General features: G+C 45.9%; 1 protein-coding gene across 2 annotated transcripts in view; it reads left to right on the top strand.

Moving 5' to 3' along the window:
- The window catches only part of ADCY2 (adenylate cyclase 2), a 355,653-nt gene extending 337,404 nt beyond the window's left edge, over positions 1 to 18,249 (top strand). For both annotated transcript variants that reach the window (XM_053657169.1, XM_053657168.1), the window contains 3 exons: positions 8,462 to 8,576; positions 13,136 to 13,260; positions 17,441 to 18,249. In XM_053657169.1, coding sequence (XP_053513144.1) covers positions 8,462 to 8,576; positions 13,136 to 13,260; positions 17,441 to 17,593 — 393 coding nt within the window. In that variant the 3' untranslated portion in view covers positions 17,594 to 18,249. The remainder of the gene's footprint in view (positions 1 to 8,461; positions 8,577 to 13,135; positions 13,261 to 17,440) is intronic.
- The last annotated feature ends 1,069 nt before the right edge of the window (positions 18,250 to 19,318 follow it).

The following is a 19,318-nucleotide window of genomic DNA, read 5'->3' as shown; positions in this document are numbered from 1 at the left end:
CCATCTGGCTCCATCCCCCAACCATCTGCCCAGCCCACCCTCTCTCTTCCTACACCACCCCTCAGACATGCACTGTGCTTCTGTGCAGACCCATGCCAAGTTCGCTCAGTGCCCTTTCCAAGTGGGGTGCACCTACTACGGGCATCAGGATCACCTGTGTTGGCTCTGCATGGTTTCCAGGAAATCCCCAAACCTGCTGGGACTTGGGGAGTGGGCTAGGTGCCCCCATTTCCACTGGTTTCTTCTGGTGACTCTGCTATGCACTGAACACATCCTGCTTTCAGATCTTACCCATCAGCAGTGCCATGGCTCTGAATTTCCCAGAAGCCTTTCCTACACCCTAACCTGAGGAGCTTGGTGTCTAGATCTTATTAACTCCTCCTAGGTGCATTCATCACTTTCAGCTTTAGTGTAGATGTGTGTGATTTTTATTCACCATCCAGATTGCAGCAGGTCCCATGTTTTACATGGTGTTCCCCAAATTCCCCGGCAGGGGGCCTTGGGCATAGGATCACACCTGTTTGTTTACTGAATGATTGAGTGTGTGCCCGCCCAGGTCCTACTAGGAGAACAATATGTCACTTCCTTCACTCTGCTTTATGGACCTGTTACTATAATTCAAACCCTCTCTCTCTCTCTTTTTTTTTTTACCCCTGACATTTTTGAACACTTACTATATGCTTCCTGAAGCTTTACTTTTAACAAATCTAGGAGACCCCTTTCCCCCAGTCCATTTCACAGATGGAGAAACTGAGGCACAACAAGGCAGTAACTTACCCGAGGTCATATAGAGAACAAGCAGTGACAAAGGGCCTACAGACCTGGGCACTCCAGGTGCGGGCTCAGCTCTGCGAGTCTGGAGCTCAGGCTGCATCAGCTCCTCCTCTCCTTCCCCAGCCCCGCCCACCACATTCACATCCGCACCCACAAGCTTGTATCCACACCATTCACTCACTGCTGCCTTCTTACCCTTGCAAAGCTGTCCTTTTACAGGCAGGTGCCCCACGCCGTCTGCCCTCATCAGCACTTGCCCTCTTAGCTCCCCTTGAGCTGATTCCTGACTTCTTACCGGTGGTTGTAACCATTCACCTTCATGGTAGAGTGGAAAGAGACTAACTCGCAAGTGAGACTGCCTGTTACTTACTGTGATACCTAAGCTTTCTGAACTTCACCGTTCTTATATATAAAATGAGGGTCACATCCACTGCATAAGGCTGCTAGGAAGACTCCATTAATATGCAAAATGTGCAGTCAACGCCATGGACAGAGTGGTAATGAAAATGCTAAAGGTAAAAACAATATAGTTGTGATTTGTACACTATTTCTCGTGTTGATACAATTGTCCCTCCAATAGATCCGGGTAGAAGGGGTTTGGGACATAAACGAAACATAGCATGGCATCATGTCCATGCATGGAGTTTTACTCAATATGAGCTGTTTTTATTTTGAGCATTTGATTAGAATCTTGGTAAGGTCATCCTAGAAAAAAATTGAAGTTCAGTGAAAGTCTTCTAAAAGGAAGAAATGACATGCTTGACAAATATTAATGTGGAAATTAGTTATTTTTATAAGAAATGAAAGTCACTTTTGCATTTTGTAACACACCTACTTGTTTCTCTAGTTATAAAAATATTCAGCTTAATTTTTATAAGTGAAAAACCTTCTGTTTATTGTTTGGCCAAATATTTCACTTGGCAAAAGACATTTAATTTGCAAAATACATTGGGTTTGTCGAGGATTAATGTGTTTCCCTTAAATCCCTAAAGAGGCAGAGTTATCTGGATAAAAGTCTTTTGACATTTCCCTTTTATTTGTGATACCTCTGCCTTTTTCCATCCGGTAGCAGCACACACGTCCGCTGAGAGAATCAAGGCGCAGGAGCCTCTCAGCACCTAGTTGGAGCTTGGCTTCTATGCCTGCCTTTGTCTTGCTTCGCTTGTGTTTTTTTAATAAAACAGCGTGTTCTAATTTTAAGCTTAAAGACAGTATAACCAAATGTTGGTTGCCTGATGTGTAGCAACCGATTGCTGTTTTTATTTGTCAGGAAGTGAATGTTGCATTGAGAATGGGCTTGCATTCTAAGCCCGCTCTCATACTGCCATGAACATACCCCTGGTCCACAGATGTTCTGGGATGCGCTCCACGGTGGGGGAAATGGGGGACCTTGCATCTCGTTGATCTCTTCGCTTTACTGTCAGGACTTTACTCTCTTCCAAGCCCCACATATGCAGCCCCTGCTTGATCCTTGCCATGGCCTTTAGATTTCAGGCCATGATAGCACACTTGTGTTTACTAGTATGTTTTTCTTCACTTGAAGAGTATGTTTTAGAAAAAAGAAACTTCATTTTAAAGAAAGCATTTCCAGCTTCTGAAAATTGGTAGATTTTTAGCCCGATCTTCATTCCTGATGACAGTAGTTATCAACCAGAGCACAGAAAGAGCTGCTCCATAGACTCGGCATTTTCTCCTCATTTTACCACACTCTTCACCTCTCCCTATTGCCTCCTTCCCGCTGTTGCACTCTGGGACTTCATCTACTTGACCACTCTGGAACCTCATCTCCTTTGCTGGCCCTATTGTAGAGGAAGCCCATTCTTCATGTCCTAATCGCATATAATCCTATATGGATATAGGATATATTTGATAATCCTAATCAAATATTTGGATTATCTCTGTTCTTAGCAATTATGTAAATGTTTTTGAGCTTTTCCAAACAAATTATACTCAGAACTTAAGTAAGCCAAAATAAAGTACTATACAGAGATGAAAACTTTCATTCAAACCCATGCTTTGATTGTATTATTGCTATATAATAAGCTATAACTCTAGCTTTTATTCAGAATTTCGAATAGAGTGATGACCATTGTGACACTTTGGAAGAAAATAACTTGTGGTGCCAGGAAAATAAAGGAGGGGAGAGGCAAAGCAGCAAAAGGTAGCAGCAGGGGGTTTTCTTCTTGTCAAGGTGTGAGCCTTGCTGCTTGTTAAATTTCCAAAGCATTTTTATTACTGCTGTCTTTTTGATTATTTAGTTATTTATTTTATTTTTAAAATTATTTTAAAATTATTTGTAAATGAATTTATTAGTTTATTTTATTTATTGACTATGTCCAACCACATTTGGCAGCCGGCCCGGGGCTCTGAGTGAGGTGGTTACAAAGCACTACCTCCTACTTCACCTGATTCTTGCTGTGTTCTCCCCATAAGACGACACCATAGCTAGTGTGCCAGCTTTTCTCCATTATTCTGTTCCCCCAGGTCAGATCCCAGACTCCATGTGACCCACCTGTGGCACTCCTGTACTCCCTCACCCAGTGTATCAACAAAACCGAACTGTTGCAAAGTAATAAATGATCAACATTTTCCATTCACACCTACTGACTCAGCTTAACAGCTCCATCTGTACCTGAGTCAGGAGCTGCCTGGCCCAGCTGTGTGGGACTTCACTGAGCTGGCAGGTCATCTAGCAGGCATTTTCTTTCCCTGCCGTGCTGAATTCCAGGTACTTGCCGATGGCTGCCCCTCTGTAACTGCATTGCTTCTGGGAAAGCCACCTGTGCAAACAGTAATTCCAGTGCTGAGTGAGTCTGGGAACATTAGAGGTGCCTTAGTGTGCTCAGGCTGCTATAACAAAAGTATTTTAGACTTGGTCACAAACAGAAAACAATTCTTTCTCGTAGTTCTGGAAGCTGGATCAAGGCACCGGCAGACCTGGTGTCAGGTGAGGACTGTCTTCCTGGTGTGCAGACAGCCACCTTCTTGCTGTGTCCTCACATGGTGGATGGCAGAGGGAGGGGAAAAAAGCTCCCTCCAGTCTCTTCTGATAAGGAGACGAATCCCACCAGTGAGGGCTCCATCCCTCTGACCTAGTCACCTCCCAAAGGCCCCACCTCCTAGCACCATCATTACACTGTGGATTGGGCTTCCACCTGTGAACATGGCGGGACACCACCATTCAAACCATATCACGCAGACTCTGCCAAGTTGGCCATGGAAGAAGTGAGGCACCATTCTGATCTATTTTGTTTCCAGTTTCATAGTAGCTAAAACATTGAAACTAATAATCACAGTTCCCTTTACTACACAAAGTAGGAAATCGTTTTGGTCTCTGTTGAAATGAAAAGCAGTGCCCCAATGCTGCATATTTTTGTACAAATGCAAAGCTATTATGATGTGTCATAAAAAGAGAAAAATTTCCTCCTACTTTTAAGCTACTAATAAAAAACTGCAAACTGAAAGAAAATGAACCACTACTCTTTGCTACTGAGAATCTGAAAGACACTTAAAATGTCAGACACTAAGGTCATTGTCAAAGCCATATATCTGTGTGAGGTGCTCAATGTGCAGAAAGGCAAAAAGGTATTAACCTAGCACATAAGACAATTTCATACTGAAAGATGCTGTTCATGTCAAGCAGAGTGATGTACTTTTCTAAACTATCACAAAGGAAACTAAATAAATCCTGATCCCCAAGGATGCGGGCTGAATGTGTTGCCTATAATAATTGACTTCATCTTAACCACAACATTATGATACAGGTAACTTCACAGGTGAGGAAACTGAGGCCCAGAGAAGTTCAGTGACTCAGCCAAGGCCACACAGCTAATGACTGTAGAACCTGGAGGTGAACCCAACTTTGTGTGACTTAAAAGTGTTGGCAATCATTTACTGAATTTTCAACTTTCAGACAAGTAGTGGCCAGAATGTAAACAATGCTCCTAGGAAAATACAGGAGAGGTGAATGGGAGAAATGTGTCTCTAGGAGGTGGACCTGGATACTGGGAGACTGGGAGGGAGGGGGACAAAAGGAAGGAAGGCCAGGCCATCTGGATCTCAGGTTTCTATTTCAGGGATTTGAAATTAAGGACACTATTACTGTAGTCAGAAGAGTCCAGGATAAAAGCTGTCTTGTGGGAAATTAAATAATATAAGTTTCAGATATATAGGTTTGAGTCTGCAGTGAGACCTCAAGTAGAATTTCAGTCATCCATGTGAGTGGGGGCTCGTTCCAGAGCCCTCAGCCGACAATTCTCGATGCTAGTTCTCCATCAGCCGATGGCCTATTAGACCCATCGCCCACCTGTTACCATTCACCAGCAAGAATACCCAGAAAACCTGCCTACCTGTTGTCTAGATGTTTCTGCATATTTCATTTAAATCTCCCTCGCGAAGATTACAAAAAGGAAGGCAATGCAAAAATATTTTGAAATTAATAGACTAAAGTGAAAGGAAGGATAAGATGGGGAACATGACAATGTGACATAAAACACAAACAGAAAGGCCTGCCCACGTTCTGGACGCCTCCCCAGGGAGGGAGGCAAAGTCGTTTCGACCGAGGACCCTGGAGTCAGGTTGTCGGACTGCAAAGCCTGACTGTGCCTCTTACACGAGTCATTGACCTCTCTGGGTTTTCCTTTCCCATCTGCACAACGGGATAAAGATAAAAACTCCTTCAGGGGCGTCATGGTGGGGATTAAATGCATACCTACATACATGCATGCACACCTACCTCCATACATACAACATACACGTACGCATCCACTATTGCTGTCAAGTGTTCCGAAATGTCCAGCAGGCAACACAGTCACGGTGCTGCAGCTTTCATAAGGTGAGACTGAACCACCCATTCATTAGTGGATTTGAAAACCAGGCCACGTCAGGCTGGAGCTGGATGCTGCACTGGGCCCTGACCCAAGTGGTGACAGAGGCCCTCATGACAGTGACGCTGGGTCTGTAGTGAGCCAGGTGCTCAGTAACTTCCTCGTGGAAAAAGGTGTAAAATGTTGGTGCTGAAGATGTTTGCTAGGACATCCCACAATGTGTATTTTAAGAAAATATGTTCTCTGTAGAGCGAGGTCTGGTGGAGCGCAGTGCGAGTCCAGGGTAGTTCAAGTTGCACAAATCTAGAGGGATCCATGATGGTGTGGCAATAAGGCTGTTTTCCATGTTATTCTGTGCCTGTGGATTGTAATAGACACTGGGAGGTTGTGAGTCTGGTCCTGTTCTCTAACTGGTGCCTTAATGGCAGGTGCTGAGAGCCACCAGATGGGGCTGATGTTGGTGCTGCGCTGCGGTCATCAGCTCCCCTGGGAGAACTGTAACCCTCAGGGTTGCATCATGCCCAGGGATGATCACATCACCCCCAGGAGCCCCGGGTGGAGAACAGCATGCTCCTTAGACAGAAGTTCTGGATTTTTAAAGTCAGAAAGACGCCACCATAGCGGTGCTCAGTGAATAGTCCAGGGATGGAAGAAGGGGAGAAGGAAAGAAGAGAGGATGAGAGAGGAGGCACATGTTAATTTTTTCCTAATATATTACCTTGGTTTTTTACCAAGCAATCCCTTGAATCATAAAATAACCTCTGTACACACGCATCTACCTTCAGCAGTTTTCCTTGCTGGCACGACTTCCAAAACAGCTCATGAAATGTGTTCCACAGAAACAAACGTGCTGTCTCACTGTGTGCCTGGAAGTCAGCAAATATTTGGAGCTGTCTAACAAATTATTTGGATCATGGGAGAAAGAGCGGCTTTATACTGCCATCAAATATTTATCAAAAGCTCAATTATAGGGACTTTTTTAAATGAACTGGCTCTTCCAGAGACTGAACATGTTTTTTTCTAGAGTTTACTAAGCCCAAATGAGTTATTGACATTGGATGTAAACCTCACTGCTGGAACTCAATCTCTGCATTTATTACTGAGGTCCTGTCAAACCTCTACTGTGGGTCCCGCTGTAGGAAAACAGATCGGGCGATAATTTACCAGGGAGTGAGGCTGTTCAGCTAGGCCTTGGTCCGAGACAAAGCAAACCATCTCTCCAGAGGCCAATCGGTCCTCCTTGCTGGGATGGTGGTGATTTCTACTGCACAGGATTTTGCCTGTTGATTTAATAGTTTGTCCTTCATTAAAGGAGCAAGATGTTTTCCAGTTGACTGCATAAACCTCCAAATCATCTTCTTGTAAGTCATAAAAGAAGAAATATTAGCTTGCCCTGATGGAAAACTGTTCTCAAGAAATGATTTTGCATTTCCACCAAAGTTAGCTGACAGTCTGTTTCATAGTTCCAATTTTTTTAAATTGTTTGGTTTTTCTTTCACAATTTTAAGTTGTGGATTTATGGCAACAGTAGGACTTCATTTGTCCTTTTTGTAGATGTAGATAAAAAGACAATTCGCCAGAAGAAAGGAAGAAGTCTTTTTCAACCAGAAATTTAGTTCCACGTCTGTTCATATTTATTTTATTTAGTGCAGTGGTCTCAGCTGGGAGCAATTTTTCTCCCCAGGGGACAGTTGGCAATGTCTAGAGACACTGTGGTTGTCACAGCTGGAAGGGTGCATGCTACAGGTGTCTAGAGGGGGAGGCCCGGGATGCTGCCCAGCATCCTGGAAGGCACAGAAGAGTCCCTGTAACAAAGAGCTGCCCCTCGTGAGTATCAGCAGTGCTGTGGTTGGGAAACCCTGCCTTCATCTCCCTTTTCACGCATATTATTAAAATACTGTGTGGATTCGATGGATAATCCTCTTGTCATTTTCCTTTTTCGTTAGCTGTTACCTTGGTGGTCCTCATCTCCATGTCACCTTGAATAAGCGTGTTCATTGCCCCTGATTTTCTTCTCATTCATCCCTATGGGAACCCTTACAGTTGGGTTGGTTTTTTCTGAGGCCTCTTTCCTCGGCTTGTAGATGGCCGTCCTCTCCTTGTGTGCTCACATGGTCTCTCTCTGTGTTTGTGTCCTAATTTCCTCTTCTTATAAGGATACCTGCCATACTGGATTCGTCATACTAATGACCTGATTTACTCAGAATTTCCTCTAAAGATCCCATCTGTAAATACAGTGACATTCGGGGAGCTAAGGGTTTATGACTTCAACATCTGAGTTTGGCGGGAGCACAGGTTTCAGCCCCAAACACCCACTCGCGGAGAAGGACAAAAGAAGAGAGTGGTGTTGGCGGACCCGGGGAGAAGTGTAGCAGGTGCGGAGTGAGGAAGAGGAGGAGTGAATCCCTTGACCTCTCTCTCTGCCCACCCTCTATTCTCCCCCGGCCCGCCCATGGGTCAGTCCCACAGAAAACCAGGGGACAAGGAAGCGGCAGTTCCTACATGTCTGCATCCCTGGGCCAGAGCCCAGCAGAGGAGAGGGTGACTGGGGGTGAGGGGCAAATGGAGAACCAGGAGCCAGCCCCTGCCCAGAGGTGCCTTCCGTTGGCGGTGCCTGGGTTAAAACAATGCAGGCCCTGCTCAGTGTCTTCTAGTGTTTCACGTCTCCTCGTGGCCACAAAAATGAATGGGGACATAATGCTTCCTTCAGATGAAGTTGAAGTCTTGCCAGTGTCTGCAGTGTGGCGGAGCCATAGTTTCTACGTGTTCCTGTCTGAGTGGAGCCTGGGTCTGTGACTAGAGGGAATACGGCCCAGCTTGTGCAGCCCTAACACGGTCTGCCTGTGTTCCCTTTTCCCCAGGAGCCTGAGAGGCAGTACATGCACATCGGCACCATGGTGGAGTTCGCCTTTGCGCTGGTGGCGAAACTGGACGCCATCAACAAGCACTCCTTCAATGACTTCAAGCTGCGTGTGGGTACGTCATGCGGAGGCCTGGCTTTCTGTGGTGGAGAAGGCATGAAGTCAGGAGCAACTTCCCAGGAAATGTTGATAATCTTTGTGTTGAAGTAGAGCAATGGCAAATGTGTCTTGCAGGACTGGAATGCGGGTGGAAAGTACTCAGGGAAGTTACGAATTTCTCAGAACTTTGGCACAAATTAGAACAAAAAATACTCCACCTTGGTTGGACCCAGGTTTAGCAACTGGACTGTGAGCTGGATTTCAGTCCCACTGTCCCCTTCCCTCCAGCCAGGGACAAGCCACAACATGCATAGCCTTAGCCACCCTGAGGAGCTCATGGAAGGCACCAGCTGGGCTAAGCCACTTGATGATTTCACAGACTGCTGCCTATAAAACTAGGACCACCTTACGCTAGGAGATGCATCCAGACTTCAGAGCTGTACAAACATCTTTTTAAAATGTGAAGTGCAACTTAGAGTTGTTAGAATAGTCACACACTCCTGGAGTCACAACCTGCAAGAATGCCACATGGGTCCTTGGTTCTGAAATAGCTATAGTTTTTCAGACTGAATGTTCAGATTTAAGAGAAAAGTCTACCTTTCTATAGAATTTTTAAAAAGTTTCTAATAAGTTGTTTTCTTAGTTTAAGTTGATTCTTCAGTATATCCCATGACCACTTGCCTTTTGCAACCGTTTATCCAGAAACTATGCATTTTAGGGCCTGAGGTTAGCATACAGCTGCCCTGTGAGGTCTGCAGTTACTCCAGGATTTGTGAGAGCTTCTTTCGACCATTGTATGTTTTTCTTGGCAACACATTTTGCTTCTTCCGAAAGCAAGTCCACATAAGACTAGATCTTTTTACACAGTCTATTTGAATGGCTATTCATTTCTTTGGCACAGATTTCAGCTATTTAAAAAAATGTGGTATTTATAGCTATTTCTTCCTCTGCTCTGCATATATTCTCCATTTTTCAACCCAGAAATATTTATACATTTCCTAAGGAAGTGGGCCCTCCCCTCTGTATGCCCTATTAATTGTCAGCATCTGGACACACTTCTGAGCTCCATGCACGGTGGACCTTGGCCCAGGCTCTGCCACACACAGAGGTGAGAGGACAGCCACGCCACCCTGCTGACCACATCCAACTCACAGCGTGTTTTTCACCCTGGAGATTCTTTATTGTTTTGATGCTTGGAAAAGGGGCTTCTTAAACTTTTGTTTTACGTCCCCTTAAAAAGAAGAAAAAAAAAGAAAGAAATTGATTGCACTGTGGAGTGACCCCTCTATTGTCAAACACATATGCACCAAAATCACATTGCCCTTCACTGCAAGGGGGAACAGGGACAACTATTTGCTAGTCATTTGTGCTATATCAAAGTACAATGTACTTGGTCTGGATTTTAGCAGTGTTTTCTGAATTCCTATGAGCAATGGGATGGACCTCCTCCAGTGTGTATTTACTTCACACTGATTACTGAGTAACTAATCATACAGTCAGCCCACATGCCAGCTCTTTCAGATTTCTAAAGAAGCCTAATCTCAGTTTTTCTGTTGGGCTTTAAGTCCACCTTTCCCCAAACCCTTGGACTCTCCCAGGGATGGCTTCCTTGCTCTACGTCCATGCACAGTGCCATCAGAAGAGTAATATTGCCCCCCAGAAAATGATAATACAAATACTAAGAGCCAAATTTGCTCCTGATGTTCTTTCCTCTACATGGTAGGCTGCAGAAACAGTTAATGGGAACCACAAATTGCACACACTTGCACATAAGTAGATCGCCCCATTGCCAGCAATAATCCGCCCAGTCTCTCTCCGCTGACCCCAAGCCACTGGGCCAGCGGGACTCAGACCAGTCAAAAGAAAAGCTGGTGTCAGAAGAGGCTGAGATCACCGCTGAGAGGCCTGCAGCTGGTGCCTAGGCACTCCGGCCCTTGCAACAGAGCTGGAGTGAATTTTTGTGATGTTTAAAGTAGAGGCAAGAGTTTTGCTGAGTACTCCACAAAAGCAGAAGAGAATTTCTTTCTCACCTGCTGTGAACCTTCAAAGATTGGATGGAACACTGTTTGTAGTATGTTTCCTGCCTACCTTCCCACTGCAAAGAGGAAGCTTCGCCTAAGATCTATAACAAGCTATTATATATAACTAAGCAGTCAGCAGTGGGAAGAGAGATGTCTCAGAAACACCCTCATTATTAGTACATTTGGCACCTGCTGTAAGGCGAAGGCCCTAGATCGAGGAGAAAATGTAGGGAAATGATCAGTCGACTCAGTGTCTCTATTTGTATGTCGATATCCTACCTCCCCAACCCTCCTATAACAACTGTGTGTCTGTGTGTTTGAACTGGATTCTTGGCACAAGGACGTATCCGAGCTGGTGCACTTGGGGTGAGGAAGGGCCTGACCTCTCCCTAACTAGAGAGTTGATCAGACTTTTGAAGCTTCAGCTCCTGATGGCAGACACAATCTCCATATTCCATCTGGTGTCAGAGCACACCCTGACCTCAGGGGTATTCATATAATAAGCATGGTTTTATAATTGTAATTACTAACTTAGAGGGGGCACTCAGAGCAACCATCACCTTCATGGTGGCCTGGGTGCCTAATTATCTGGGGAAGTAATGTATACTTATATATATATACACACATATATTTGCATTTATCCAGAAGGTATCCAGCCAGCCATGTAATATGAAAAATGGAGAGATTTACTGAAGAAAATATAAGATACAAGAAATATTGTACATAGCATAATGACCCCTCAGTCCCCTTCAAAGTAGACACCTTGGGACCTCACACAGTTCTTCCAGTCTCCATCAGCTGCCCTGTAATATTTTCCTGAATCTCATTGATAGTCTGAAATCTCTGCCCTTTGAAAGGTGATTTTAGTTCAGGAAGAGTCAGAAGTCTCAGGATAACAAATCTGGTCTGTAGGGGGGCTGAGTCACCTGGGCAATTCTATATTTCACCAAAACCCTGCACAAGATGTGATGCATGAGCAGGCACATTGTCGAGTGATGAAGCTTCTAATCACCAGTTGCCCAGATAGGTGCAGCCTTCTGAATCATCCAAGCAGTTTCCATGGAGGAATGTTCAAGTGTAATGCAAAATTTGATGCAGACTCATTGCTTCACTTGCTCGGGCATTTTGAATGTGACAGCCACACAGTACACATGCTCACTCAACAGCATCTGGCACCCCTGCTGACTACAGTGAAGTCATTGCCCCCACGTGCATTCCAGTCCATTCTCCTTGGCTGCCAGGTTACATCAATGTCATGCAAACCATTTTCATTTACTACCAGTGGTTAGACATCTTTCAGACAGACCTCATAGGTATATTTACATACATACATATATATATATATATATAATATTTATTATAATGCATAATGCCCATGAACCCCAGAAATCCAAGAAATACATCATCATGTCTTGGCAGTCATTTGGCCAGTAGGACCAAACAGGAGGTGACTCATGAATTTCCCCAGTGACTTTCGGAGGATTTCAGTTTGTGGGCAGGCTTAGGCCCCAGAGGTTGGATTTTCCTCTCTCCGATGGGTGCAGAGCTATAAGGCCCAGCTTCATGAGAGCCAAAATCCCAAGCAGCAAAACCAGACGGACCTTCCAGAGCTTGTCTGGACACTATCTGTGTGTCACCTTGCTCACTACAGGTGAGCAGGTGCCCTGGGATCCCCTCCAAACGTGAGGCTTTTGGGGAGCTCCCTCAGTCCTCTCGGCCCTACCATCTTGTCTTTGGAAGGTGATTTGAGAATCAAAAGCACAAACGCGTTCCTCTGTAATTTGATAAACTCTCTGGTGGCAAGCCACCAAAGAACAACCACCCTAAAGCTAGGCAGAAGCCATGTGCATGAAGACCTTGTGTCAGAGATAGAAAAGCAGAGTTTTTCTGTGCAGGGGCTGGGAAGCCAACTGCCTGTGGCAGTGCTCCGCCTCTGCCACCTCCTGCCTGTCTGAGGGCACCATGCCCCTGCTTCCTCATCGGGCGTGACGGTAACAGAAGCCGCCCTGCAGGCTGTAGTGAGACGTGGAAGCCGATGTGTGAAAAGCACACAGAACAGTGCGTGTGACTAGAAAATGCAAGAGGGCTGGTGGTTCCAGTAAAACATTGGAGGGAACCCCCATCCAGAAGCAGCAGCACAGCCGTAGGATGTGCACTCAATGCAGCTCTTTAACATAAAAATGCATGTATTTCAGAATTAAGTACGAAGCTATTGGACAACAGTGTAATTATCATCTCTTGCCTAAGAGTGTACAGCAGCATAGAAAACGATCGTATAATGCTTAGTTTTTTAAAGCTTAACCAATGTTATACTATTATGGAATAACAATAAATGGACATATAAGCATAAATCAAGGTCCAGAGGGGGGAAAATACAAACATAAATATTTTAATAGTTTTGGGATATAAAATTAGAGGAATTATTTTTCTTTGCTTTAGAGTTATGTGGAGTGATGTGTGTCTAACAAAGAAAAGTCAGGAGGGCCCTATGAAGCTTCTGTGTTTAAGACAGTTTCCGGGACATGAGTGTTAACGCAGCTCTGGTATGTCCCAGGCATGAACCATGGACCTGTGATAGCTGGTGTCATCGGAGCTCAGAAGCCGCAGTATGACATCTGGGGCAACACTGTGAACGTGGCCAGTAGGATGGACAGCACTGGAGTCCTGGACAAAATACAGGTAGCACAGCCTGCACCATCAGCATGGGCCATGTCTGTCTGCTAAGGGGCTGTGAATAACATGATCATTACAATTATATATACGATACAATAATAAGTACATTATATATAATATACTAATTATATTATACATATTAATAAATATTAAAGAACCTTGAAACTTCAAACTTGGGAAAAAAAACCTTGAAAAATGTGGAAAAAACTTGAAATTTACTTAAATCTTTTTATTGGGCAAATGTTTGTTTCTTCATTAACTGTTCACAACAGTAAAAATTGTAATGGCGTGAAGGTCGTGGCAGTTGTGAAAGTAAGTGATCACAACAACCATTGATTGCGCAGTAAGAAGGCCCAGGTGGGGAGCTCAGGACTGGAGCCCTTCTCTCCTCTTCCTTCTCCCACATTGGAAAGTGCTCTGCTAGGGAGAAGAGCTCTGTAAGCAAAACCAGACCTAACCCCAAGCCTTCCTTTCCCTGGGGGCTGAAATGGGAGGAGGAAGGTAGGGGTTGCCAGGGGAGGGAGACGGAACTGGGGGTGATATGACATGCCGGTGCTAAATTGGACTGGGGTGGGATTTGGAGATCTAGAAATGATGGGAAAGGTCTGGAAGCCACCCAAGGGAAAGAAAGGGAAGACCTGACAAATGAAAAGTGGTGAGCGCATGCACTGTTTGGGCATCTGGCCAGACACGTAGAACAATGGAGGGACTACCTTCTCCCAGTGAGAAGGATGTGTGTGCATGTGCGTCTGTGCTGAACTTTGTATCTGCCTTGCCCTCAAAAAGCAGTGGTTCCACACCTCACCCAGCTATGTTGTCTTCAGCTAGATGAGTTCCTGCCAAATGACAAGTCTGTGTGAAAATCACTAGACACAAATCAGGGGCTTCATCCGTTCTTAGTCCTCTTCAGAGAATTGCATGTGTTTCAGATGTGTGTGCCTCAGCTTGGCCAAGGTCCTTAAATAACCTTGCTTCTTAAAAATTGTAATGCAGACCCAGAGACTTGATAAATCTCTGTAGAAGACCCCCCCCAGCTCCAGGATCACCAACGATGAGCTTGTCACTGCACCTCTGCCCACCATGGGCCTCCATCTCATTCATCCAGGATGATTTTACTGCTGTGACCTTCTCTAAAGTGTATCTTTAATTTCTATGTGGAATGGCACAAACATGACTTCTAAGTGTCCACCTTCTTCCAGTCAGATTATTAGCCAATGGGTGTTGGAAAGTAAGCAACATCCAGTGAAGAGAAGGGAGAGGGAAGACAGACAGTGATGGGGGGAAGAGAGGGACTATCCCAGCCTTCCCAGGTAAACTGGCCAAATGGGGCTCCTCTAACAGCCACCTGGAGTAGGGTCACCGACCGTGGAGACAGCCCAGTAGCTCACCCTCAGAAGGGATGGACTCCTACCTGATTAGCTTAAGCTTATCATGCCCCGAGAGCGCCATAGTCTCTGGCTCTTTTTGCATGCTCATCACTAGCCACTCCCAATACACAGGGAGACTCCAGTGTCCTGCACCACCGAGGGGCTTCCGAATGAGGAGAAACGCATGCTCCTACCAAGGATATGCCTTCCTGCCCGTAGGCTAACCTGTGTCCCCGCCACACACCTAGAACATTCAGAAGAAGGATGATCATTTTAATGTTTCACAAGTCTGCATGTGGTCAGTCTTCAAACACTTGGAATAAGTCTCAAAAGTCATTTAAGTGGAGCTGGTCAGGGCGAGTGCTCCCTCTTGGAGGTCGCAAATCCCCAGCAGGTTAACATTTAAATAAGTTTGTACTTGTGTGTGTGTCTCTCAGAGGATATCAGACGTCATCAGGCTGCATGTGATTTAGTGCAGAGCAGCCACCCCGAGCCCCAGGGAGGAGAGGAGAGAGGCTTCCGCAGGCCCTCGTCCCGTCCCTCCAGCCAGCAGCTGGCAGGTTTGCATCTGAGGAGGTTTCCTTCTCCTGAGGGTATGGCTTAGTCTACCTTCAGTAGCTTCTTACTTCCACTTACATGGAAAAAAAGTAGTTAGATGCCAAGAAAAATAAAAAATTGATGCAGAGACCATTAAAAGCTTCTCCTGGGCCCCAGGAACAGATTGTTTTTATTAAAGAGCATGAACTCCCACTGTGCTTTCTACACTGGAATCCCAAACAGCAGAGAAGCCCACTGGCACCCAGCCAGGCTTCCTCTGGACGTGGGGGAATCACAGCTGGTGGGAATGAGGTCGACAGCTCCCTCCTCCCTGCGTCGCGATAGTTTGTGGTGGGTGCTACAAGTAGCAGTGGGATAGCTCAAGAATGCATCTGGTGATACAAAGAACCAGTAAACATGTCAACTCCAGAATTAACCTCTAAGGCTGCAGGACATGTGTTTGTTCTCTGTGGGGAAGGTCAGAAGTCAAATTCTCGTGGGATTCTCTAATTCTAATTGCCCTTGAGAATTCTGGTCATGAGAATGTATTTCTCATCTGAGTTTCTTGGCTATGTACATGTTCTTTTGGTTCTTACTCAGAATCCAAAGTCTTTTCTGTGCTGCTGGCTTCATCCTCAACCTATACCTGTCCTCCCCGGGGACTTGGCGTGGGAGTCTGTTTCCCCTTTCCTTCCGGCTCTGCTGTAGGGTCCCAAGGACCCACGTTGCCCCTGAGCTAGAAGCTGCCACTGGGTCACGTTGCGGTAAGACAGGGTGGTGCTTCTAACTCTTCCCCCAGTCTGTCCTAGAGATCTTTGCAGGGATGCTTCAGCCTTTCTTCTGGGAGGCCCAACGCTGTCCTGGTGCCTTGCAAACACAGCTCTCCTAGGGTTTGGATGTACTTCTGCCTCTTCCCCAAGATACTCTGCCTTGAGGCCTCTCCAGCCACCAAGCCCAAGGAGGCTGGCTCATTGCTGCCACTGCTGTCCCCACCACTGCTGCATCCCCAACAGTGTCCCTGCTACAGACAAAATGGTATAGTAGCACTGCTGTGTTGTCCACCAGCCTGCCTGTGTGTGAGTATCATCCACATGCTGTGCCAAAGTGGCTGGGACACCACAGGTGTCAAGTTCATTTCCTCCAATACAGTGCGGGGACTCCCTCCTTCTCCTTTGCTTTTTGCAATGGTTCCAAAGCCACAGGCAGTGTTACCAGGGGTTTCCAAGAAAATAGCTCGCTCCCTCTCTCCTCAAAACCCAAGTATGTCCTGGGAGCCTGGTGGGGGACCATGTTTCCCCCAGATGGGTCTTCCCCTACCTCAGAAGCTGCAATCTCATACTGTCAAAGCTGAGCATATAGACATCCTCTGCTTGAGAAAATGTCTCTTGGAGGACAACACTCAAGCAGCCAAACCCAGGCAGGCCCAGGTCTCCTTTCCCAGGTGTGGGCCCCCAAGAGAGCACAAGACAGCCCCAAGCTGAGAGAGTGCATGGCCCATGGAGAGAGAAGTTTTTCTACTCAGCAGGTGTCACTGCTGCTGTCAGACCCAGCAGGACCTGAGCAAGGCAGGTGGCTTTTCTTGTCACTTTGACAAGCTGTAAGGAAGGGGCTCGCTCCTTTTAGCATTTCATGTCAATTAGGGAAATGGGGAAGCTCTGAAGGCCTGACTCGGTGTCATGCCCATGCTAAGGCCAGTGCAAGCTCCTGGTATCTTTAGTTTTAGGTCATTGTATTCGCATGTATAAACCCGACACTGATGGCCACTGCAGGAGCTGACTGTGCATCTTGTCTAAAATCCCACCCGTCCAGCATATTTGGATTTGCTTTTGTTTTGGGTCTCTTACATGTGCGTACTTGACCTTCCCGTGATGGAAATCAGAGCAGGTTCCAGGCTCAATTTTTTTTGAGGGGGTAAAATCAGTCAACATGATTCCGTCATCTCATCCATGATATTGGTCATGATCGCATCAAAGTTTACTTAACTCCAAAGATTGCTTGAATTTTCGGTGTTTCCAGTTTGTCACTATTACACCACTTGAATTAAACATTGTCCTTAATTTCTTCTCTTGGGTTGGTCTCTCTCCCACTGATTTCTTTGGAGTGGGATTAATGGATCAAAGAACACAATCATTCCTTGGTTCTTGATTCTTGCGGGCAAATGAACTTCAAAAGGGTTAATATCCTATACTGTGGTTTCTTTTCAGATCACATAAATCTTTTGCCTTTTACAAAAGGGTTAATATCCTCACTAAACAGTTTTTTGCGCATCTGTATGCTTCTAGGTCACGGAGGAGACGAGCCTCGTTCTGCAGACCCTGGGGTACGCGTGCACGTGTCGGGGAATAATCAACGTGAAGGGAAAGGGGGACCTGAAGACGTACTTTGTAAACACAGAAATGTCGCGGTCCCTTTCCCAGAGCAACTTGGCTTCCTGAAGAGTCATCTTCATTTTGGCAAGAAGACTGTGTTTTTAGGAAGGTACGATGCACTTTCTGACTGCAACTTTGTCCCTCGTTTTCGATGTGCGTGCGCTGCTCTGTCCTCTGGAGCCTCTGCGGACTCGTTCCTGTGACCGGCGGCACACCCCCCGGTGTGCTGAGATCGCTCTGCCACTTGCACTGTGCTTACTCTGAAGAAAGAAGAAAAGGAGCATGTGATACAGAAGAGAAAGGCATTCAAAGAACTAGCGTGGATGATGGAGGTGAAACAAACAAAAATTCTTAAGGCAATAAAACTAGGGGGTGTATATTATCTTCTGGTGCATGTTCTTTTCTGGAAAATACGGTAGCTCGCCAACCGCATCCGCTAGTCTGATATTAAACACACAGTATTTGTGACTAAGTTGATTCTGTCATCCCCCATGGACTGTGACTCTGTTCAGCCGTGTGTCTCATTGCCAGTGGCCGCCCACGGGCCCCAGCTGGGATCCGTGGCTGTCACCTTGCTCTGTGGTGTCCTCTCAGCAGCACATCGTCACCCATCACCAGGATTAGTTCTCACAACCTAGGACCAGTTTTGTACCAAACGCGTCTGATGTTTTGATGCCATTGTCTTTTGTAAGGTTAATTCATTAAAAGTTTTATGTACTTTGGTTTATAGTGTCTTGTCTTCTCTCCCCACCCACCCTGACACACACACCCTTCTTCTTTCTCTGATTTGCTCCAGAATGGGGGTTTGTTTTTCATTTGTTATCCCTGCTTCAGAAAGCATTCTCCGGAAGCCAGGATTGAGATACCGTTCAGATCAGGAGGAATTCTGTAATGCAGATCATTGGTTATGCTGCTCCCATGTCATGGAGTCTGCTTTTCATTTTGTCACCTGCATTATCAGGGAAAATATTTTAATACTAAAAAGATTCTCTACTAACAACAACACCACTTCGTCCACACACTCTGGTCTGCCCTACCATAATCCTTGAATGAGCTGGACACAGGCTGCGTAAGAGTAATTTGGAACCAACTATGTAAAGTAGCAGTCACAACAGCTGAACAAGCCACAAGACACTGCCAAGCTGCACAAGCTGCCTTTGATGTCCGAGGTGGCACAGGAGTGCACAGAACCTTGAAGATAGAAGACCTGGAAGATTCAGTTGTAGTAAATTCAACTCTGAAGTTCACATGAAGAAGTCATACTCTGTGCCATGGTGTAGAGTCTAATATTTAAAAGCAAACCTGCACTTGGCAGCCTGGCTGGGCAAACCCGTGAGGGTAAAGGACCCCAGGATCTATTAGGCAGCAGCCCAGTCCTGGGAGCCGGGACTTGAGGCCTGAGCTCCCAGTTTGTTTGCTGACTCTGATATGTTACTAGCTGTGTGACTTTGAACACACCTCTCGGTTTCTCTGAGGAGTTTGTTCCTGGTGGGTAGTTCATGGCATCGGGCCTAGTTAAATGTGCTAGTGACCGGGCCCGCCTGGCAGGTTCGGGGAGTACTCCTGCCGGCACATTCATAGCACAGACACGGTGGCCCTGTGGGGACCTGCACTCACAGCAGTTATTTCAATACAAGCCAAGCGCTCATGGAAGCTGATAACTGGCCTTCATCACCAGAGGAAGTGGGACTGCAGCGTGAGTTATGCAATTGTCTGCCTCAATCAGGGATTTTTTTATTCTGAATTTGCAACTCAGCCTTGGCCTTGATATGCCTAATTCTCCAAAAACTG

The sequence above is a fragment of the Artibeus jamaicensis genome, unplaced genomic scaffold (genome assembly GCF_021234435.1).
Source record: "Artibeus jamaicensis isolate MK-2021 breed Jamaican fruit bat unplaced genomic scaffold, CSHL_Jam_final scaffold_369, whole genome shotgun sequence".
In the NCBI taxonomy this organism is placed as follows: Eukaryota; Metazoa; Chordata; class Mammalia; order Chiroptera; family Phyllostomidae; genus Artibeus; species Artibeus jamaicensis.
The sequence above is the reverse complement of the archived record's forward strand: the minus strand, read 5'-3'. Positions and strand labels throughout refer to the sequence as shown.